Below are 24,840 nucleotides of genomic sequence, written 5' to 3'. Positions count from 1 at the left end.
GCCTGGTATACTTTTCCAACTGAATTGAAACGCGTAGGAGTCTATTCTTTTCAATACAGCTGGACGGAAATAAAAACATCATATCTTCAGAAAATGTAGGGTATTACTATTCCATCCCTATCAAAAATACGTTTTGGCAGCATTCTTCAGATGCGACATGAACAGAGACCAATATTCAATCCTCTGTTGTATTTCCTGACCCAGGGCCATCAGGCTCCTATACTTTATGAATCCTGTTGATACAAGTCTCACAGGAATTTTTTGAACTTTGTATAAAATTAGGAAGGTTCCTGAGCACTGCTGGAAGTTTTATTACCGAAATCAATGAAGCAATCCACTGAGGCACGAGTACTTTTCATAGCATTCCCACAAGTACAGCGGGCCTTAAATAGCTATAGATTTATTTAAAATATACTTTAAAGTGCTCTAAAAGTAAAAAAATAAAAGAGAAAGGATATAAAATTTCTAGTTTTTCAACTCCATAATATGAGGAACAGGAGCCCCTTCAAACGGCAAGGAGCTGGATACAGTCATCAGCTGTCCTGAATGTAGTCTCTCATTCACACGGAGTTCACAGCCATCTTGCAGCATGCGAATAGCTATTCGGGCAATGTTCTTTGAATCATCTAAGCCACAGTGGAGGCGACCGTCGTATATCATGCCCAGCTGCTCAAGCATCATTGTCAGTTTAGTCTGGTTTCTTGGAACCTGTGTATAAAATAACACTATATCTGAGATGGGACACATGGCTCATTTTTAGGTGAAATATTTTGCATACATTAGACGACCAGAATGCAAGTGCAGCTAAACGGGCATATCCCTCCGAGCGGGAAGCAGGATACCAACCTTATAGAAATTCCCATAACACTTGCGAATGTTAATCCATTTCTTTGCAAACTGTGGGAATCTTAAGCGACTGAGATGGCATTGCATGTTGAAGAACTTGCTCATGTCCCACGACCTGCAAAAGGCATATTGAGAACAGAAGTAGATGGTTACGCACATAGGGATCAGTTAGTAGCTGCTGCACAAGCCATCTAAGTGGGCAGAAGCACAAAGCCTTTACTTTGTTGGAAAGGTATAGCGTCTGCTTTAGAGGATCTCCTTCCATATTGCCACTTGCTCTGTGATAAGAGGGCGACCCAACACGACCCCCTGTGATCAGCAGACTAGTCTGATGTAAAAAGGGTACCCAAACTAAGCTACACATTTAGGACTTGTGATGAATGAGCGTTTGGATGTTACCAATGAGTACAAGACTCCCAAGGCCATGTTCACATAGCAGAATTCACTGCGGCATTTTCCACATGGATTCATGGAAACTGGAGACATGTCACTTTTTGGTGGTGAGCTTCGTGAAAACACAGTATGGCCATATTATATTATTAATCTGATGTATACAGTGGAGGATATTAATCTAGAATCCCGTTTATGCCCATGGTTAATTGAGGATCATCGTGCATATTCTTGTACATAATATATGATGTGGATAGTTGATGGGTATTTATGAGATTTGTATACAATTAATTTATACACATTTGGCTATATATATATATATATATATATATATATATATATATATAAATATATATAAAAATAAATATATATATATATATATATATAAAAATAAATATATAATTATGGTGGGCATGGAACGCATTATCCCACGCATGTGCATTGGGGATGCAGCTCTTGCAGCATCACGATCTCCTGGATGACGCAGTGATCATGAGACACACCGGCGTTCTCGCGCATACACATTGGTGTCTTCACCGGCAGTATCTAGGTACCTCACATGACTGGTATGAGGACTGCATTGTACTATGTGATACCACACATGCGCAATGAAGATTTCCTGACGCATGTATGGAGGGGACGATCGCCATGACGACAACTGATTCACATGGGCTCAACCAGGGAGGCGGGGATTTCTCGCCCACACACTGTGCCGTGACTTGCTGATCTCTGACTCTATATAAATGTACGTACATGTGTTATGCTTTTATACTAAAAAAGGCTGAGGAGTCGAAACGTTGTGTTTTTTACGTTTGGAGGAATAAAGGAAGGATTTTACTTTGCACTTGGTATGCCGTCACAGCTACTGTATTTCTCTTAATGAAAGTAACGGTCAGGTCTCCTCTGCTACCCTGAGGGAAGCATGGATTTGATTTTTACATTTAACTTACTAAATTCTTGCAAAAAGCTGTGCAGCTTAATCGATTTGACAGATCGGGCCTAGATCTCACAGAATTATTAACCTGTGGTACACTTTGTAATCGGGCACTCACTGCCTGCCTGTCGCTCGTATTAAATCTCTACATTACTACAATTTTATATGCACAACCTACCAATATGCAATGAGATTATAAGAGGAGAAGAACTCAAACTCCCTTTATTGCAGATCTCTAGGGGTTCCTTTCAATCGGTCCTTCACTGCCCAGATTTTGCATTAAGTAGAATCCTGTCTTCTTGCAGTATTTAGAATTAGTTAAGTGGCTGGGCCAGTTTTGATCAGAAGTCAAGTACAGACAGTTCATCTTGCCTCATTCAATGACCAGAGTAATGGAAGCACTTTTTTTTTACAGTATTAAGGCAGAGGAAGTTTTACCCAAAGGGTTGCTTTAAGCAGATTTGTCACGGTACTACGCTGCTCTGCCTCAATGTTCTGACATATCCGCTTTAACATGATCGTACGTATGCGTGTAATAGAAGGTTATACTCCCTCTTGTGGCCCACAGCAGTAATCATTTTAGTTTTCATAGTACATTACGACACAAATCAGACGATCAAAGTCACAGAAACCACAGGCTACTTCTTCAGACCTACTGAAAGCCCATTCTGTATCGCCTTCTGGGCAGTGACCAGGTATGAAAGTTTGGGGATGCGTAGTGCACCTAAGCTTCAAGCAAAAGAGAAGCCTTTGCCCATCTGCGGGTAAATCTGAAGCCCTTACCCGTCTGTAAGGATGGCATACTTGAACTTTGTACCCAGTTCCTTTTCTCTCATCCACTCCACTGCACTTTGGAGAACCAAATGAAATGGGTCAGCCTTATCAACAAGTTCCTGAGGAAAGAAAAGTAAACTTATAAACCCCCAATAAAGACTGAGGAGCTAGACCTCTACTAGCTAGTCAGTGCCATTAGTTCAAGACACCGTTAACCCCTGTGAAAGTGGTGACATGGGTTGTTTACCCACATGACTGCTGCAGGCAATGGGAGGCCGGCAGGGACCTCAGTGATGTTCCATAAACTTGCCTCGGGGCGGCTACATTAGAAACCCACATGCAGGTTTAGGGATGTTACCAGGCCTGCTGGCAGGGTGACGTCAGATGTTGCAGTGCCGAACTGTAGAGATGGCGGTCCCGCGCTGCGGTATTTCTCTTATAAAGCATGAGGAGCCCAAAACTATATAAAAGTAATAACTTGGAAAACCCTCTTAATGATCCATCAACTACTTACCTGGGTTATTCCAGTAAGATTAATGCAGAATTGAGAAAGCTGTGTGTTAACTTCTGGTCGCACGTACCGCTGGAAAGTATCCTCCTTTAGAAAGAGGGGAAAAGAAGTAAGCAAAACGGTTCATATATTCTTATTAGCATTCTCTGCCCACCCCCACTGTCTTGGGTTTCCAGGATACAACCGCAGCCTTTAATGTGTGAAACAGACCAATTTAATCTCAGGTTTCTGCCCCGGTCAGTCTTTTCAGGATAGAAAAAGCGCAGCAGACTATGGTTTACATCCAGCTGAGGGCTTATTCACACGGCCATCGCTCTAGTCGGTCCAAGAGTTTAGAACAAAAAAAAAAAAGCAGCAAACAACAACAACTGTCCACATGCGGTCTACTTTTCTTGAAGGCCCTACTCCCATCCATTTGCATGAGGCGAATGGGTCATAGAGTAATCTGCTTTCCACACGGACCATTTGTGTACACAGCCCGATCGGCTATAATTCGGTGTTCTCCATTTCACAATATTAAAGGCTACAGAGTTGTATCAAGCTGTCAGTCTCAATCTTGGTTCCCGAAATTGCCTTAGGCCTCATGTCCACGGGGAAAGTCAGGCCTGCTAAAGATTCTCCATGGAGAATCCGCAGCGGGTCCCTCCTGCCCTGCGGACATGAGGCATTAAGTCAGAATAAACTTACCCGCAGCGGACCGTGCATGTCTTCTCTTTTTCGCGGCCGGATCTTCTTTCTTCGGCCTGGCGGATATGCTCGGCACGCCGGCAGCGAAGAAAGAAGATCCTGTATCGCCCAGAGCAGGCGAGTTTAATTCAGGCGCGGGTCTCCTGCGGATCTGGACGGCTTCCATAGAAGCCTGCGGGAGCCGTCCCCACGGGAGACCCGCACCTAAATGCAGCATGTCCATTTTTTTCCCATGCTCCAGGATTTTTGTAATTCACTTTTATTGACCATCCGCGGGTATTTATCTACAATGGATTCCTATGGGGTGCGGATCCGCTTGCGGGTGATCCGCTGCGGATTTTAAAATCTTTTCTCCGTGGACATGAGGCCTTAGACCTCATTTACACGGCAGTCAGTAGCATCCCTGCAGGAATTTACTGTTTAATTGAGATGGTACGCATATATGGACGTCTACGAGTTTACTACAATAATACATCCTAGACACATTTGCGTGTTTCTTTAGCATTTTCCACCCATGTGTGATATTCAGATAAATGTATAAGCTTACGATTTCCAAAGTTCTTGTATTGACCAAAACAATGGGGAACTCTATGATTTCATGAATGTATTCGGGTGCGTTGCCCTCCTCACAAGTGGCCTCAAAGTCAATGACACAAATGTAGTCGTAGTAGGCATCGCTGTCACTGGGCTCCTTTAGTTTCTGCTTCTTGTAGTAATTCTTCAGACGCTTCTTCAGAACGTCCCTCACTCCTCTATGGAGAAAAACGATTAGGAGTGTGATACAAAAGGTTTCACCAACTATTTCCAGACTCCGGCTCAAAAAGCTACTTTTGGTTAACCTGGGCTTCGTTATTAGTAGCTTTTAATTCGCCAAGTGCACAACTAATTGTGGTGTTATGCAGACTTTAGTTTTTGCCGCACTGCATTTTAACCCCTTAGTGACGAGCCTATCTTGTGCTTTAACCCCTTAACGCTACAGGACGTACATTTACATTCTGCAGCTTCGGGGAATGTATGGGGGGGGGGGGGGGGAAATAACGAGGCAATCTTGTGCCATACATACGGCTGTTGGATGTTTCTTACAGCAGACACCCACCCGCAACAGCTCTGATAAGCCGAGCGGCTCATCAGAGCCGTTAAGCCTTTAAAATGCCACCAATTCTGACAGCATTTAAATGCCCCGACCAATGTTCGAGGGACCAGTAAATAGTAAAAACAAAAATACATATTTGGTATCGCTGCGTCCGAACAATCAAAGTAGCACATTATTTAGCCCACACGGTGAATGTAGTCTTAAAAAAATTTAAAAAAATAAAGAACGCCAGAATTGTGCTTTTTTCTGGGCACCCCGTCTAAGAAAATTTTATTCTACTAAAAAGGCGATTAAAAAGTTGTATGCAAAAAAAATAAAATAAAAATGGTACCAACGGAAACTAGAGGACATCCCGCACAAAATGAGCCCTCACATAACTATGTCAAATAAAAAAAAACGTCAGAAGATAGCGACACTGCGGGGCGCAGAAAGGTGTCAGACAGCCGCCTTCCTGTGTCAATTGCTTACATGGTCCAGTTGCTATTATGACATGTATTGGGTTAACCTGCCACTGGTGGTTAGAGCAGGAGCCTGGCTGTCAGGCCACTCTCGCGAATGCATTTTTTCTGCGTTTTCCATGCAGCGCTAAACGCTACCGTTGATTTCAATGGGGCTTCTCAGACACGCGCTAAAATGCAGCGTTTTCAAGCGGTCTGTTCTACCTTTATGCATTTTAAAATGCGATGCTTCTCCCATTGAAATGAATGGGGTGCGGTTTCAGTGTTTTTGACCGCGTTTTCTCCGTTCTGGCATTATCAGCTTGCTTGGCTGCTTTTATAACTGTGCTGAAAACAGTCAAATGCTGTCGAAAACATATATAAACGCAGCTGAAAACGTAGTAAACGCTGTGTTAAAAAAACGTAGCGTTTTTAGAAGCACCTGTGCGAGAGTGGCCTCAGTCAGCTAATCCACCGCCAAAAAAAGTGTGTGCGCAGGTTTAAAGCCCATTAGCTAGACCAATAAAAAAAAAAAAAAGGAGTATTGACCATCACTAAGGCCGGGTTCACATGGGGCGGAATGTCAGCACGGCAATTCCGCCCGCGGCTCCTAATCCCGGGATTAGCCAGCGAATTTGCAAAAATCTCGTTCACACATTGTGGGCCAAGCTGCACAGAAACGGACAGGCGGTGCGGAAAACAAAAGACACAGCATGTCAATTTTTTTCATTCCCGCAGCGGCTGCTCTTCTCTCTGTGGGGAGGGGGCCACAGCGGAAATGCAGGCGGCGAAACCACGGGTTTTGAAGCTGCGCTTACCCTGCGAAAATCTCATGGTTTTTCGGTGCGGTCATTTCGTCCCGTGTGACCCCAGCCTAAGGGGTCAACGTGACGTCACACATTCTGGCATATCAGTATGAGGGGGTCATTTGGGCAACACACACACACACACACACGATTGGATGCTAGTGTTCAGCCAAACACGCGAGGTGGTAAAATACGGAACTACAGCAAGTCCCGGATATGAACACCTCCTGGCCGGGGGGCCTCCTTTACTGGTACGGCAGGGCGGCCATGAAGGTGGTCATCTCCCGTTACTTTAGGCTCATCATTCTGTAACCGTCCCATCATACAGACATTGCCATAAGACAAGTAGAGTTAGCAGACTCTCCTAGAGTTACCTGGTGTCCAACTTCAGTTCTGCAAGTTTTGCCCTCAGCTCCTCTTTGCTCATCCTATTCACACATCCGTTGGCAAAAGCGATTTCTTTGTAGACGGGATCACTGAAGGCGCCCGCGGTCGATTTTGCGCAGTGAATTCCCGGGTCGTCCTGAACTTCCGACGGGCCTCTAGCTTTACCCTGAAAGATAAGAGTGTAAACGGTATAAAAGAGTTCTTGGGTAAAGCTTTATGGGCCGACTGGTGGAGGACTGCGCCCCCTGCCGGCGGGAGGACTGCGCCCCCTGCCGGCGGGAGGACTACAATAACCACCCACCCCGTTATTACGCTGGAAGCGAATCCAACAACTGCAAACAAAGACCTCCAATGTGAGAGGGGTCCACAGGCGGGCCGCCATGTTACATCACACTGTATGAGCAGAGGGGTCCACAGGCGGGCCGCCATGTCACATCACACTGTAGGAGCAGAGGGGTCCACAGACGGGCCGCCATGTCACATCACACTGTAGGAGCAGAGGGGTCCACAGACGGGCCGCCATGTCACATCACACTGTATGAGCAGAGGGGTCCACAGACGGGCCGCCATGTCACATCACACTGTATGAGCAGAGGGGTCCACAGACGGGCCGCCATGTCACATCACACTGTATGAGCAGAGGGGTCCACAGACGGGCCGCCATGTTACATCACACTGTATGAGCAGAGGGGTCCACAGACGGGCCGCCATGTTACATCACACTGTATGAGCAGAGGGGTCCACAGACGGGCCGCCATGTTACATCACACTGTATGAGCAGAGGGGTCCACAGACGGGCCGCCATGTTACATCACACTGTATGAGCAGAGGGGTCCACAGACGGGCCGCCATGTTACATCACACTGTATGAGCAGAGGGGTCCACAGACGGGCCGCCATGTTACATCACACTGTATGAGCAGAGGGGTCCACAGGCGGGCCGCCATGTTACATCACACTGTATGAGCAGAGGGGTCCACAGGCGGGCCGCCATGTTACATCACACTGTATGAGCAGAGGGGCCCTATAGGGGCCGCCATGTTACATCACACTGTATGAGCAGAGGGGTCCACAGGCGGGCCGCCATGTTACATCACACTGTATGAGCAGAGGGGTCCACAGGCGGGCCGCCATGTTACATCACACTGTATGAGCAGAGGGGTCCACAGGCGGGCCGCCATGTTACATCACACTGTATGAGCAGAGGGGTCCACAGGCGGGCCGCCATGTTACATCACACTGTATGAGCAGAGGGGTCCACAGACGGGCCGCCATGTTACATCACACTGTATGAGCAGAGGGGTCCACAGACGGGCCGCCATGTTACATCACACTGTATGAGCAGAGGGGTCCACAGACGGGCCGCCATGTCACATCACACTGTATGAGCAGAGGGGTCCACAGACGGGCCGCCATGTTACATCACACTGTATGAGCAGAGGGGTCCACAGGCGGGCCGCCATGTTACATCACACTGTATGAGCAGAGGGGTCCACAGGCGGGCCGCCATGTTACATCACACTGTATGAGCAGAGGGGTCCACAGGCGGGCCGCCATGTTACATCACACTGTATGAGCAGAGGGGTCCACAGACGGGCCGCCATGTTACATCACACTGTATGAGCAGAGGGGTCCACAGACGGGCCGCCATGTCACATCACACTGTATGAGCAGAGGGGTCCACAGACGGGCCGCCATGTCACATCACACTGTATGAGCAGAGGGGTCCACAGGCGGGCCGCCATGTTACATCACACTGTATGAGCAGAGGGGCCCACAGACGGGCCGCCATGTACATCACACTGTATGAGCAGAGGGGTCCACAGGCGGGCCGCCATGTTACATCACACTGTATGAGCAGAGGGGCCCACAGACGGGCCGCCATGTTACATCACACTGTATGAGCAGAGGGGCCCACAGACGGGCCGCCATGTTACATCACACTGTATGAGCAGAGGGGTCCACAGACGGGCCGCCATGTTACATCACACTGTATGAGCAGAGGGGCCCACAGACGGGCCGCCATGTTACATCACACTGTATGAGCAGAGGGGCCCACAGACGGGCCGCCATGTTACATCACACTGTATGAGCAGAGGGGCCCACAGACGGGCCGCCATGTCACATCACACTGTATGAGCAGAGGGGTCCACAGACGGGCCGCCATGTCACATCACACTGTATGAGCAGAGGGGTCCACAGGCGGGCCGCCATGTTACATCACACTGTATGAGCAGAGGGGCCCACAGACGGGCCGCCATGTTACATCACACTGTATGAGCAGAGGGGTCCACAGACGGGCCGCCATGTTACATCACACTGTATGAGCAGAGGGCCCCTATAGGGGCCAAAGGTTAAAAAGTTTATTTTAAGTTAGAGAAAAAAAAAAAGTATCCTTGATATCGCCGCGTCCGTTAAAGCCCGATCTATCAAAGTCACATTATTTATCCCGCACGGTGAACGACATAAAATTACAAACACCACACACACACCAAAATGTTACTAAGAAACTACAGGGCGCCACGCAAAAAATAAGCCCTCACGTAACCGTAGCAACAGATGGATGAAGAGTGCGGCCTCACGCAGACAGCCGGGTCGGATTCCGACCGATGCGGCCCGTATAATAACACAGTTATGTCATCTTTCTCCCACAATGTTTACATCGTTGTGAGACAAGATGGCGGATCACAAACGTACACGGTTTTTTCAGTACATTAACTAGTCTTCTTGAAAAATACAACTCAGACAGCGACATTAATGGAGGATTTAAAAAAAAATAAAATTTTTTTGAATGTGGGGAGGTAAAAAAAAATTAAAATGGAGAAGGTGTCTGCAGCGCGGCTCTGAGCCTGCGCCGCCTTTAGTGGGGCTTCTCCAACAAGCGTTCTAACGTCACGTAATCGAAAAACGGTCTGTTCTATTTTAGCGCGTTGCAGGCTTCTTACACGCCGCACATCACCGGTTGCCATGACGACTGCGTTACAATCCATTGAAATGTGTTTGGGAACGCCACTGAAAAACAGTCGGGCCTCAAGTGGTTAACAACGTCCTGCTGTACCGCACAGTGTGACCGCGGCCAGCAGGGCGGATCAGGACACCACAGACCCCACTAGCCACCATTACCCCTCCAGGAAGCTCCATGGTCCCCAGCGTCCTGCACAGCTCGTCCTCCTCCCCGCCGCCGGGGTACACGGGCCTGTTCTCCTTCTGCTCCTCCATGGCGGCTCTACAGGAAGGCCACATCATAAGGCGCTCATCAACCGGCAGCTCCATACACACCGCGGGGTCATTAGGGCTTCTCCACAGCACTGCCGTAAGTCATAGCTCCGACTGCCGCACTAACCACTTGTCCAGCCCGCGTCTAGGAGGCCGGTGACGTACTTCCGGTATAAAGGAAGCGGACGTCCGGCGTCGGAGCAGCGCCAAGCCGCCATCTTGGAGGTGGAAAGAGAAATGAGCCGACCGCATGAGGGCGCTGACAGTAGTGATTAATACATGCCCTATCCACCCTAGGGGTTTATTTAGCTGACCGGGCCACAGAGAGTATGCAGGAAGCTTAAGGTTTAGCAGAATGGAAGCCCCATAGGGATAACATAGTGCTGCAGATACGTCCGCGCGGGCTAATCCCGTTGGAGAGCGTTCACACAGCACGGAATAAGATGCACCCAATCCAGAGGCTCCTGCAGGTGTCGACGCAGAATTGAAAATGGCCTGCAAATCCGCATCAGCATCCGCAGCTAGACCCGAGGCTTTTGGCGTGGAACTCTGCAGCTGCGGATTAGGCGTCCTGCGGGGTGATCGCGTCCCCTGAGAACGGTCCCTTAAGGATCTTTCACATGCGGACTTTTCGGCATCACTATGGGGATTGAATTTGTTAAAATCCGAACGTCTTTGCTTCAAAATCGCAAGATTCAGTTCCGCCGCAGAAAAGCGTTACTGAAGGACGTCTGGGGAATTATTACGGATTTCTAACATACAAGAAATGGAATCCCACAGATAAAGTCCGGGTAAAAGAACGGCAGAAATTCTGCAAGACGTTCCGCAGAACGCATCCTGTAGATGAAAACGCGACAAAATCACACATCTGCGGACAAATCCGCCCTGTGTGAGAGGGCAGGGCCGTAGGGAGGGAATATCCTGCCACAGCGTGGCGTAATATGCTGTTCCTGAGGGCGGAGTCAGACGGACGTGGTTTTTTCCCCGTTATGCGACCGTGATATTCATAATGGGACAAAACGAAACTACTCATTTCAGTGGATTCCGGTGTTTTCCGTTTGACTAGCAGGATTCTCGCCCGTTAAGTATACAGCCGAGATAAGATAGGTCCTGCCCTGTAGAGAATACTACGTGCGGGAAAGATCGGGCGGCGCCTATCTTCCAGCGGTTATTTCCAAACTCGTGCACTCTGGCACGGAGTTTGAAAAGGCGGCGAAAGGGAAAGATCATCCCCTCATCCTTGGGACTGAACATTCTGCCCCACAATCTGCACGTCAGGGGCGCGGTCCTTGGGACTGAACAGTCCGCACCACAATCTGCACGTCAGGGGCGCGGTCCTTGGGACTGAACAGTCCGCACCGCAATCTGCACATTAGCGGTGTGGTCCTTGGGGCTGAACATTCTGCACCACAATCTGCAAGTCAGCGGCGTGGTCCTTGGGACTGAACATTCCTCACCACAATCTGCACGTCAGCGGCGCGGTCCTTGGGATTGAACATTCCACAGGAGGGCGTGTTACGGAATATTTCGTCCTGTGTGACAGGTCCCTGACAGGAAGTCTGCCCCCTTGTTGTAGTATACGAGCGTCTGGCGCGGTTCCACGTGCGATTATGATGAATCCACAGACACCTTTATCAGTTTCAGCGGGTTATCAGTCCTGAGATCTCCCTGCTCATTAGTGTGGCGCACCATATGCAAATTAACCGTGGACTGTCTGATAGGTGGGCCACTTCTGTCTACAGTTCCTGCCCATCGCCCTTCCCATCCTCGGTGACCTCTCTAGCTCCGCCCGCTGGAGATGTCGTGTGTTCTACCGCAATGTGTGTGCGAACAGGCGCATGTGCGTGACTGCTTCTCGGCCGTACTGATATCAGCATGCATGCACATGATCGCTCAGCACTGCTCACACATTGTGGTGGAAGCCATGACGTCTGGTCACCCACTGGACACTGATAACGGTATCTGTGGATTCTTCATGGCAGCGCTTGGAACTGCTACAATTAGGGGACAGACTTCCTTCATCCCCTTAACAACACAGGACGTAAGGTTACATCATGGCAGCAGAATATTCAACGCAACATGACGTAACCTTACGCCATGTGGATGGCGCCGGATTGGAAGCAAGCCCATGCTATCTGGCTGCAACAGCGGTGGTGCACGAGAACACTGACCCCCGCTGTTAGCCTCTTACTGAAATCTATGTAGATCGTGACATGTAAAGGGTTCACAGAGGGAGGGTGCTCCCTCTGTAACATTATCGGACCCCCAAAATGTAATCGCGGAGTGCTGACGTGTTGCCATGCTTTGCCATTGCCTATGTTTGCTATTACGAGCAATAAGGCATTGCAGTACATAAGTCCTGCAGTGCCTTAGCATGGCGATCATAGCTGTTGTGGATCAGGTCCCCATCAGGGTCATAAACAACGTACAAAAAAACAAAAGAAATAGTGTAAAAAAAATAATTAAAAAAAACAATTTTTTGCTAATTTTCTCCTATTTGTGTGAAATAAAATTAAGAAAAGCCCCACGTGTGGTGTCAGCGTGTCCATAGCGACCTGTACTATAAGTTAAGCACACTAATTGTCCTGTGCAGCAAAAACCGTAAAAAAAAACAAAGGCAAAATGCTTATTTTATTCATTTAACTTCCCAAAAAGCACAATAAAAGTGATCAAAGAAGCCGTATGTTCTCCAAAATGGTACAAATAAAAACTACAGCTCGTGACGCAAAAAACAAGCCCCCACAGAGCTCCGTCCATGGATAAATAAAAAAGTTATGGGACTTTGAATGCAGTGATGTAAAAATAATTATAGTTTTAACAAAGGGGGGTTTTATTGCACAAAAGTGGAAAAACCTAAAAAAATTATGTTTTTGGTATTGTTGTAATCGTACCGACCCGCGGAAAAACGTATTGTGTCATTTATGCTGTATGATTGACTCTGTAAAAAAATAAATAAAAAACAATGGCAGAATGGATGTGTTTTCTCGCCCTGCTCTAAAAAAAAATAATAAAAGTTTGACAATACCTTATATGCACCCAAAAATGGTACCAATAAAAAAATATTGTTCGCCACGCGAAAAACAAGCCCTCATACAACCGTGTCGACGGAACAATAAAAAGTTATGGCTCTTGAAAAGTGTAAATAAAAATCCCCCAAAAATCGTTGCATTCTTAAGCCCAAAATAGGCCGTGTCCTTACGGGGTTAAATACTACCATTTTTTAAATTTTCATTTTATAATCTGCAATTTTCAAGAGACATACCTTTGTTATTTTCCTGTGGAGATAGCCGGTGTCGGACTGGGGTCCACCAGTAAAATTCATTCTGGGGGTCCCCTGTGCAGCTACATACTAATCTGACCTGTTCCCCATTCGCAGCTTCCCGGCTGTATATGGAGAATGCGGCGGGCAGGGACCTGGTAGGGACCTTTGACATGGGACTGTTAAGGACCGTTACACATGACCGGTCACATTAACCTTTCAAGCCTTGGGTTCCAAATTAGTTCATACCTGGATGCATCAGAGAGGCCAAAAACTATGATGTATAGTAATTAGCTCTCACAGATATGTCGAGATGAGCCGCGGCAAGTATATACAGCCCACTCTGCTTAAGGCGCGTACACACTGAAAAGTTTATTGACTGACTATAGTTCTAATACAGAAAATGAATACGTCATTAGTCACGGGGGTTAATCTCATTGGGTTAGAAAAAACATTGGAATCATGCACTGTTTAGTGAGAATATATTTATGTTCTCAAGCTTCAGCGTTATCTCGTCCTCCCTGGTCCTCCCTTTGTTATTCAGCTCGCTGTAGTACAGTCAGTTCCCTTGTCCAAGTTTTTCTGAAAGTGTGGGAGGACTTTTTCCTGATAAGAACTGTTGTCCAGACTTGGTTCTCATGAAAAAGAACAGAGAGAGACACATCATTACGCATTGCACCGAATCTCCTGCTGTAAAGTTATTTCTGCTTGAATAATTGTTTCACTACACACAAGCTTATTTACATCTTATAATGCTCCATTTTGTATCTAGCGACCATTTTGAGACAGATTCTTCCATTTTATGAGCCTGTACTTTCTCAATTCCCCCTAGAAACTGTCTCAAAATAAACGGTACTTTATAACTTCTACTGGGCGGGGTAAGGTTTGCTTTCCCTATCTCTAGCTTATGATCTATGCCCTACCTATCATTGTTGGTCAGCTGTCCAAGGGCTAATCCCTTCCCCGACAACTAATCCTAACTAACTAAACGCGAAGACCTGATGGACACAGAAGGGATCTACAACATACATACTACTCTATTCTAATGGCTGGGAGACTAGAGTGGTCACCCCTGTTTCTGCTGAGACAGATCCATAAGGGGACAAATCGCTCTGTTGTATTATAGGCATATAGCCATCGCCCGGGGTCCCTATATCTACGTATACGGGGGCGATAGGTACCATCTGATCTGTAAGCTTAGCACAAGAGCGTCTCATGCAGGGCACAATACAGACAGAAAGTAGCAGGAGTATGATAAGAGTAACCAGAATCCCTATTCTTATCTGCATTAAGAATTGTTTCCATTGTCCGGTCCGTACAAACCACTCATCCCAGGAGTTAGTTATCCCAGAATTACGCTTCAGCTCTTCTGACAATGTGGCCAATTTCTTTATTGCGATAGTCACTTTACCTGTAGGGCCCTGTGTTATCTGGAATATATGTACAGCAAGTTTTCACCAATCATTTTACAAACACCACCTTTCTCGGCTAGCATCATATCCAGAGCCACTCGGTTCCGGAAAGCCATGGTGGCCGTGGGGCCCAACTGATCAGCAGGCCCCTAAAGTGCATCTCTTGTATAGCTCACAAACCTTTGTTAGTTGTAATATATATACAAACATTCTTATTGATGGTTACTATTCCAAACAGGGACTCAAATCCGGCTTTAACTTGATCCCTGGCTTTAAACTCATCTGGCACCCCCCCTTGGCAATCTGATTGCATCTATATATATATACACATGTGGATCAAACCTGCCACCTGGTTTCAGATTGTGACGCTCGTCTGTAGGACCTGAGAGAGAAACAGAGACCACAGAATGCGTTATTGACAATTCCTTGGAGAGACCTATGACAACATTAACAAGAGAATAATTTCCCAAACTTGGCTACTGTGGCATGTATCCTCCGGAGAAAAAGAAAAACTAATGGAAGACACTCAATTCAAGATTTGCCCGTTTCCCACTACTCTGTGGACGGTAGGGTGTGTGAAAAGCCTGGAATATACCCAAAGCAGACATGATGTATTGCATTATTTCACCTGTGAGCATTTGTACCTTTGTTTGACTCAATCACTTCCGGTACCCCATATCTGCGGATTACCTCATTCATGAGCTTCTGTACAGTTACCTGCTTATTTACTTTGGTAACAGGGTAGGTCTCCAACCTGAAAAGAAATCAACAACAAGCACATATTCATGCTTCCCAACAAGTGGGGGCTGAATGTAGCCAATTTGCAATCTCTGAAATGGGTAGAGTGGTCCAGGCAAGTGTTATGTGGCAAATTTACTTCTGCCCTGTTGCTAACGGCAAAGATCATGCAAAATTGGACAAGTGATGATGCAGCAACTACAGGAAACCCAGGAGCCACCCGTCCTTGTTCAAGCGTCGACATCATTGCTGCTTTGAACGGGGTGCTGGATGAGGCAAGCATCGCCACCATGCTGAAGGAGGTGCTAGAAGGTCTGGAGTACCTGCATAAGAACGGCCAGATCTACAGGGATGTTAAGGCTGGAAACATCCCCCTGGGTGAAGACGGCTCCGTGCAGATCGCAGATTTCGGCGTCAGTGTGTTTCTAGCCACAGGAGGCAACATTATCAGGAATAAAGTCAGAAAGACCCTTGTGGGCACGCTATGCCGGACGGCACCGGAGGCGACGGAGCAGGCCAGAGGACACGACCTCAAGGCGGACTTCTGGACCCCCGGTAGGTGTGTCTTTCCGTGCATTCGCTGGGCCATCATGGGGCACAGGGACCGTGGTGGGCAAGTTCTGTTGACTGTTCGCCATTCACCGTCCCATTTCTGCTGCTCCCCTATTTAGTCCATTTGTCTTTTTCTTCATTGCTGGCTTGTAACTGTAAAGTCTTTAGCATATCAAAGTAATTCAAAGTCCAAGTTCATATCAAAGTAATCAAAGTCCAAGTTTTATATCAAAGTCCAAAATTATTGTTAAATTCTTCTTTTCTTCTTTTCTTCTTTTCTTCCACGGCTTAAGGGCCGCTGCCTTTGCTGTGTGATCTGTGATGGCGTTGCCACTTGTTTCTCTGCTGTAGGAATTGGTGTGAGCTTTCCACTTTGTCACCGCTGCACCATTCTTAATTGGCTGTCCTGCTGAGGTAACAAGCTGTCTGGCCTTCCATGTTAGGCCGTAGTCATGAGCTATGCCAAATGCATACCGGGAGTCAGTGTAAATGTTTGCCGTCTTACCTTCTACCACTCCACACGCCTCAGCGAGGGCCTGTAACTCCGCTTCCTGTCCTGGGACATGCGGAGACATTCTGCTTTTAGGACATCTTGTTGCGTGATCACTGCATATCCAGCGTGGAGTCGTCAATCACCCTGGGTACCATCTATAAAAACAACTCAAAATATGCATTATTAACAAGGGCTTTCAGTTAACATAAAGAAGAGACAGTGTCTGCAATTGCATCTTCCTGGACATGTGCCAGGGGGTACTGACGGACCAAAGGGGCTAAGAGCTTGTTCCTCTGCGTACGTAAGAGTGAGGACGGGTAGAGGTGTCGCTTGGTCTGCTGCCATCCGACATAGGGTCGGGTGACTTTTCAGACCCGGGGTGTATACGAGCCTCACCAGACAGGTGAAGTTTGATACAACCTCCCAAGGGTCCCATCACGCAATTCTCAATATGCTTTCAGGACCTTCCAGCATAAGGAAGCGCGTGAGGTATCGTGACCCTTTAAACATTACCTCAAGCGGTTCAGTTTCCGCCAGCTGAATTGGCACTTCTGAACCCCTTGCACCGATTACCGCTAGACAATCAGGCTGGTATTCTATTTCGAATAGATTAGAACCTTATTGTAAAAAGGAAAAAGAAAAAAAAATTAAAAATTTAAAAATAGCTGACCTGCAACACCTAGATCACCTATATCTTCTCCCCCCCCCTTTGAACTAGGGTACTTAACTGGGAGAGTAACCGAGTTCAAGGTAGTAGCTGGATTTGACGGGCCAGAAATAAGTGCTTGGGTTGCACTTGCGTGTATACACTCCGGATATCATGGGGAGGGGGTTAGTTCAATACCAACTCCGAAGATTTGTTAACCATTGCCTGTACTGCTGCCACCGCACAAACACACGAGGGAGCTGCTTCAGAGGTGAGAGAGAAAAGAATAATTGAAAGACAGTCATAGAGTGGTTGCATAAGTAGGGAAACCGAGTGCATTCATGGTCGGCAGTATGAAACAAGGCCCAGAAAGGTGCGGGGTTTGGCAACGCATATAGGTACAGGTATGGCCGGGACAGCAGCCTTTTGTTCCTATGTCAGATGTCCAGTTCCTTGGCCTAAACAGTGACCCAGGAGAGTTTGTCTTTAGAGGCTTTACAGACATTTTCTGCAAGAAAAATTAACAGTGAAATTGTGGCCTGTTGGCAGGCTTCCAGATTATCAGCACACAGCACCTTCATGCGGTAGGTGGCTGACTGACCCTTCAGCGTCTTTTCTGGACTGGAAAAAGAGGGGTGTTTGTTGGAGCAGTTAGTTTACAAAACTCTTCTGAACCGGCACCGTAAGATATCAGTGCCAATAATAAAGACATGAATATTCTACAAACATCTATCCACATTGAAAATTTTACAGTCTGCATATGCAGAAAGGGGGGAGAAAAACTTGTATCCCCAGTCAATATCTGCATCACACATCTTACATTTATCATAGTCTGAACACGGGTCATTAACTCTCATCCATCCATGCGGTCAAGTCTGTCTCTCTCATTCAAATGTTAGTAAGAGTTCACACAGGACGTAACGCGTATGATGCAACTGTCCTCATCTTGCAAACAAATGCATTCAATCACTACCACCTCTCCTGTCTGTAATACCAGAGAAGTATACCAGATTCCACAGCACTAATATTTCCCATAAAAGGAACACACATTTAGCAATTACGCACTCGTCCGACCAGTTACAGAACTGACATTTACACAAAGAACAGCAAAACTAATATTCACTGGATTCATTTTGAGTTCTATTCTAGTCAAGCAAACTTAATTAATTGTCCAGTGTTCTCCGCTCTAACTCTCAAGGCCTAAGACTAGATCGAAGAGAAAAACAAAGGGAAGGGGGGAGATTGGAGACCTGCTCCGGCCTAGCTGCGGCTTCTAATAGATCAAGCATTAACCCTCTATGTACTCCTATATATTTATATATCTATATATATTATCACATATTGACCCTCTCCTTCGTTCTGTAAGCTTTCCTACTGCCGTCTGCGATCCTAGCACCTATAGTGGCCTTTCTTCTCAGCAGTATCTGACTTATGAGGAATGGACAACACGTACAGCAATGACACAATGTTATGACATTAAAACATACAGGACAGACAGCACGGTGGTTAATTGCACATAATTGTCTGCAGACTCTGCATGAACTTGCTTCATGTCATAGGGGGACACAGACTAGAGGATTCCCTTTCTCCTCCATTTTTCCCCCTTGCAAAGTGGAAAAGTTTTTTCCAGCAACAACTACATTCATGGGAAATTTTAAGCACAGACCTACTTGGGACGGGGGTGCTAAACACAGACTGCAGAACAGATAATCGGGAGAAGGCTGTTTGCAGGTGGGATGAGGGGACTTGAATGTTTCTATGCAAAATTCAGAAAAGGCACTCGTCATTGCAGTGCGCAGAATTGGTATGCCAGGTAAAAACATACATAGATGGGAGGTCAGAGGCCAGCTCATTTCTGCTGCGGAGCTAAGATGACGTCTGAGCGGCAGCTGAAGGTATTGTTACAACAGATGCTAAAATGGCCGCTGGGCTGTGGCTGGCACTGAAATGGCCACCGAAGGCGTGGCCTAACTGGGCGATGGTGACGGGAGGGTCCAGGAATACTACATACTAGACACGTATCAAGATACATCGACTGGTATTGGCCCCAATAACAACACGGCCATCTAGGGGCAGGACAAAAGGGAGAAAAACATCGTCCATGACACGGCCGGGGCGGTGCCCTCAGATGGTGAAGAAAGGCTGCCTTTCTTTGTCTTCAACTCAAAGCATATGAATAATCGCCATCTTGAATCTGCAACTTTCTTACTTCAACTGTACGTCACTTACTGAAACATCTTTCTCTGCAAACTTGAGCAAACGTCTATTAACTACAATTCCTTCATTATCAGCTGACACACTTTTCAAGCCTTCTCCGACAGCCCCCACCTTTGTAAAACGGCTGTCCGCTCTTTGTGCATATGAACTATTCCCTGCATTTAGACTCATAAATAACACATATGCTGGCACCTTCTGATGGCGCCACATGTTCTGCATTTTTCAACTCCTCTCTATATACTACCAACTGGACAGGATCCAAAAGACCATCATCTACAGTCTTCTTCTTAACAATTTAAACATCGTATATCACAACGGCCTAATTATAAGTATGTATAACTGCCTGAGACCCTGGTATGCCTGTAGCCTTATGCTCAATCATGTAATGTAAGAACTCTAACGTCTGACGCCCTTTCACATAACTTCTTAACTTTTTGCCTGTTCTACATGACACCAAGTGGACAGAATCAAACAGACCACTGTCAGGTACCTTAATTTAAACATGTTCCGAAACTAAACTCTGAGCCGTCTCTCAACCGGGATCTGCAGTCCCTGAGAAGTTCGTCTCTCAACCGGGATCTGCAGTCCCTGAGAAGTTCGTCTCTCAACCGGGAGTCCGAAGCCGTATGCTCAATCACGTGATCGTACTTGTCACGTCCGATGCCGTCTGCTCAATCACTCCCTGAGAAGTATGCTCAATAAACTAAACCTCGAAGCCGTCTCTCAACCGGGATCTGCAGTCCCTGAGAAGTCCGTCTCTCAACCGGGATCTGCAGTCCCTGAGAAGTATGCACGATAATACAATTTATAACGTCCTAAAAGATTCTGTCCCCTGGTGTCATAGACCACCCAAGACCTGAGGTAAACTTCTTTACCGATGACAACTATGATGTCAAACATCAAACATCCGACTGACCTAGGAGTCTGTCAATCAACTGAGCCAAAACAGACCAACGGCAGGCATCATATGATAAATATGACACTTACCGGGCTGTGTGTGAGGTTGATCAGTCCTCTGGTTTGGCACAGCGGATATATGTTCTCCCAGTCCGATGTCGTCGTCCGATGAGTGACACAAGAGTCAATCAATCAGTAAATCCTGCCGACTACGCCAACTGTTAAGGACCGTTACACATGACCGGTCACATTAACCTTTCAAGCCTTGGGTTCCAAATTAGTTCATACCTGGATGCATCAGAGAGGCCAAAAACTATGATGTATAGTAATTAGCTCTCACAGATATGTCGAGATGAGCCGCGGCAAGTATATACAGCCCACTCTGCTTAAGGCGCGTACACACTGAAAAGTTTATTGACTGACTATAGTTCTAATACAGAAAATGAATACGTCATTAGTCACGGGGGTTAATCTCATTGGGTTAGAAAAAACATTGGAATCATGCACTGTTTAGTGAGAATATATTTATGTTCTCAAGCTTCAGCGTTATCTCGTCCTCCCTGGTCCTCCCTTTGTTATTCAGCTCGCTGTAGTACAGTCAGTTCCCTTGTCCAAGTTTTTCTGAAAGTGTGGGAGGACTTTTTCCTGATAAGAACTGTTGTCCAGACTTGGTTCTCATGAAAAAGAACAGAGAGAGACACATCATTACGCATTGCACCGAATCTCCTGCTGTAAAGTTATTTCTGCTTGAATAATTGTTTCACTACACACAAGCTTATTTACATCTTATAATGCTCCATTTTGTATCTAGCGACCATTTTGAGACAGATTCTTCCATTTTATGAGCCTGTACTTTCTCAGGACGGAATAGGACGCACCACAAGCTGGGGTAAGTTGCATAATCCACAGGCTGCCTGCCGATTCTGATGCTGAGAGAAAATGAATTAAAACCTGTCTGCAGTCGCAGGTAGACCTGGGGGTTTTGTTGTGGGATTCCCCAGCTGTGGATTTGGTTGCGTCCTATGCTTTAATTCCATCCGGTGTCAAAGGTCCCATAGACTATTTACCTAATATGTGCAGATCCTGTGGTGGCCGGGGGCCACTGCTGCTCCCCTTTGGCCTCTCCAAGCCGGAGCAAAGCCCTAGGAGGAGAACGTGTTCTACCACTGATTTTAAGGTTTTTTTAATTTATGGTGCAGTGGCTGGGGAGACAGCAGCGTAAGATGGTGGGGGTCACAATGGCTCTCCTGCAGTGGTCGCGAACCTGTGGCACGCAGAGCCCTCCCTGCTGGCACGAGCCACAGTCGGCCGCTCACTATGTTAATGAATACCGTCAGGAGCCGCAGTTCCCCTGCCGGTATTCACTCACTGCGCTGCTAGAGGCACTGATCCCGATGCACACTGTGACGTCAGTGTGCAGCCGGGATCCTCCTCCCCCCTCCCCTGACATCTCCTACTACTTGGTTCTGCAAGAGCAGGGGAGGAGGCGTCCGGCAGCACACTGACGTTACAGTGTGCACCAGGAGCAGCACTGCTGGCGGCGCGCCGGGCAGAGGGGCAGAGGCGCTTCTACGCAGAGGAGGGGGTAAGTATGTGGGTCTCAGAGGGGGATGGGGGGCCGCTGTGGGATGTCACTATTGTACAGGGGGCCGCTGTGGAGTGTCACTATTGTATGGGGGAACGCTGTGAGGTATCACTATTGTACGGGGGGCTGCCGTGGGGTGTCACTATTGTACGGGAGGCCGCTATGGGGCGTCACTATTATACTGGGGGCTGCTGTGGGGCATCACTATTATACTGGGGGCCGCTGTGGGGAGTCACTATTATACTGGGAGCCGTTGTGTAGGGTTAACTATTATGGCTGAGGGGGTCAGTGTTATCGCTGGGGCCACTGTGGGGGTCACTATTATCGCTGGGGCCACTGTAGGGGGGTCACTATTACCGCTGGGGCCGCTGTGGAGGGGTTCACTATTACCACAGGGGCCGCTGTGGAGGGGTTCACTATTACCGCAGGAGCCACTGTGGGGGGGTCACTATTACCCCAGGGGCCACTGTGGGAGGATCACTATTATCGCTGGGGCTGCTGGGGGAGTCACTATTACCGCTGGGGTATGTTTACATGTGGCGGAAATGGGCAGGGCTGTTTCAAAATAGACAGCATGCAGATTTTAGCCTGCAGATGGCCGGGTTGGATCCCGCTGCGAGAATTCTCACAGCAGGATCCGACCCATGCGCCTGCAGTGAACCCTATGGCTCACCCTCTCCCAGCGTCTCCCCTCTCTGTGATGTGCTGGCTGCCACCCAGCTGGCGCAGAGCTGAGCCGGCCCGTCACTAGTGACATTTCTGTGCCGGCCTCTGTGAGACCCACACAGGAATAGTTCATGCTGCGATTTGTTTTCCGCGTGTGTTTTCACACGGACAAATCGTGGCTGTCTGCACAGGACTGTATTATCTAATGTAATCCTATGGCAGCGGGAAATCCTGCTGCGGAATTTCCGCCGGTCTGCAGGAGGCTATAGACTTCTTTTTGGATGCGGAAATGCTGCAGACTTTTCCACAGAAGTTTCCGCTGAGGACATTCTGCAGCATTTCCGCATCCAAATAGCAGTCAGAATCTGCACCCTGTCTATTTTGAAGCGGCCCTGTCCTTTTTAGAACGATGGGGGTAAAATCATATGTCTTGATAAGCCCCGCCCCCTGACGTGTTGGCGCTTTGCAATAAACAAGTGGGTTTTGGATTGCAGTTTGGGCACTCAGTCTCTAAAAGAGAGCTAGACTAACATAACTACATATACCAAGGCACAAAGCCAACCCACCTGGGGTAAACAATCACCAATCTAGAGGTACCCTAAGGCTGGGTTTACACAGGACGGATTTGCCGCAGGATTTCCCTGCAGGAATTTTGCTGCGGCAAATCCGCCTGCGGCCGCTAATCCCGGGGTTGGCCAGCGATGCGGCGCAGTTGCCCAGGACGCAGCATGTCAATTCTTTTTTTTTTTCCATTGCGGCCTCGTTCCTCTCTATGGGAGACCCGGCCACAACAGAAAAGCATGCGGCGAAGCTGCTCCAAAACCCAGGGGTTTTGGAGCTGCTCTTCTCCCGCGGAAATCTCACGTTTTTTTGCTGTGGCAAAAGCGCAAGATTTCTGCGGCAAATCTGCCCTGTATGAACCCAACCCCACTCTGGGCCACTACACTGGTATAGTCTGCCACTCAGAACCTTTAGTTTTTTCTGTCCGTGGAGCTGCGTTAGGGCTCATTTTTCGTGGGGTGATCTGTACTGTTTATTATTGGTATTCTGGAGTACATAAGGCTTTTTGATCACTTTTGGGTGCACCCCCATTCGCCCCCCCAAAGCCCTCATTTTTGGTACAATGTATTTTTTTTTCTTGCAACATTCACCATGTAGGATAAATAACATGATATTTTAATATTATGGACTTTTTTGGAAGTGGCAATACCTATTATGTTTTCGTTTTTAACCCCTTAAGGACCAGGCTGTTTTGTACCTAGAGAACCAGACACTTTTACCGACAGAATTTTACCGACAAACTTTTTTTTACTTCAGCTAACAAAATTATTTGTGCTGCGTTTTTTTTCCCGTGACATATAGGGCTATTTTTTTAATATCTTTTTCACTGACTTTTTTTCTGTTCTTTTAAATTGTTCTATTGAGGGTAAAAGGCTAAAAAAATTATTTATTTAACATATATAGTTGTTGTTGTTTTTTTAAAATTAGTAAATTTACGCTAAAATAAAGTATGGGAACGGGTTCCTCATTTTGCTTCGGATGTTTTGATATATAATATGTATGGTTTTGGATTACAGGGCGAATATGGTAACGGTTTTGGTTGGCGTCGGCTTTATTTTTGTAACAATTTTTTTCACCATCTGTGACTCCAAAGCCATCATATAAGACCTCTGGGGGACATTCACATGGTCTTTTTTATTGCACACTTTTCCACTGTAGCTGGGGCTTCTATAGGAGTCCCAGTTACAAGGAGAACATCCCCCTGTAGTGACGTTAGTCACTAGCAGAGCTGATCTCGGTCTGCTAGGACCCTGTAGCTCTGCTGTAACGGGGGGAACTCCGGTGCTCACGTGATCACTGGCTTGGATAGTGGAAGTTATACTTCCACCTTCACTTCTTAGTACATAGAGCCCATTAATTGCTTCTCCTCTGGGTCCTCTGCTGTGACAGCTGACAACCCGACTTGCTTCTGCTTCATTGCAGCAGCAGAGGCTTTAATCCCACACCATATTTTTGCTATCGGGTGGGATTAAAGCCCAGGACCAAGCGCCGTAAATTTACAGCGCTTGGTCCTTAAGGGGTTAATATATTTAATGTGCTACATTGGAAGAGTGTTTTTTTTTTTCTTTAATATATTATTTTTATTTTCTTTAATATTTAAAAGGCCACTCCAGAGAAGACATTCTTCCATCCGTGGCCCCTCACCTGATTGCCTGTCACACTCTGAAGGTCTCCGTGCAGTGCACCCCCTGTCTGATCAGGTGCCATCTTGATGGTGAGCTTTTTTGACTTTAC

The 24,840-nt window shown here is 47.1% G+C and overlaps 1 protein-coding gene across 1 annotated transcript; it reads right to left on the bottom strand.

Moving 5' to 3' along the window:
* Window positions 1-295: 295 nt before the first annotated feature.
* On the bottom strand, window positions 296-10,236 carry ERI1 (exoribonuclease 1). The gene is made up of 7 exons (XM_066574522.1): window positions 9,988-10,236; window positions 6,853-7,031; window positions 4,690-4,894; window positions 3,459-3,542; window positions 2,954-3,063; window positions 847-961; window positions 296-708 (listed from the first exon to the last, which is right to left on the bottom strand). The coding sequence occupies exons 1-7, from the start codon at window positions 10,135-10,137 to the stop codon at window positions 466-468; spliced, it is 1,086 nt and encodes a 361-aa protein (XP_066430619.1). The 5' UTR covers window positions 10,138-10,236; the 3' UTR covers window positions 296-465.
* Between the last annotated feature and the right edge of the window lie 14,604 nt (window positions 10,237-24,840).

Source organism: Eleutherodactylus coqui, chromosome 7 (assembly GCF_035609145.1).
Source record: "Eleutherodactylus coqui strain aEleCoq1 chromosome 7, aEleCoq1.hap1, whole genome shotgun sequence".
NCBI classification, from domain to species: Eukaryota; Metazoa; Chordata; class Amphibia; order Anura; family Eleutherodactylidae; genus Eleutherodactylus; species Eleutherodactylus coqui.
The sequence above is the reverse complement of the archived record's forward strand: the minus strand, read 5'-3'. Positions and strand labels throughout refer to the sequence as shown.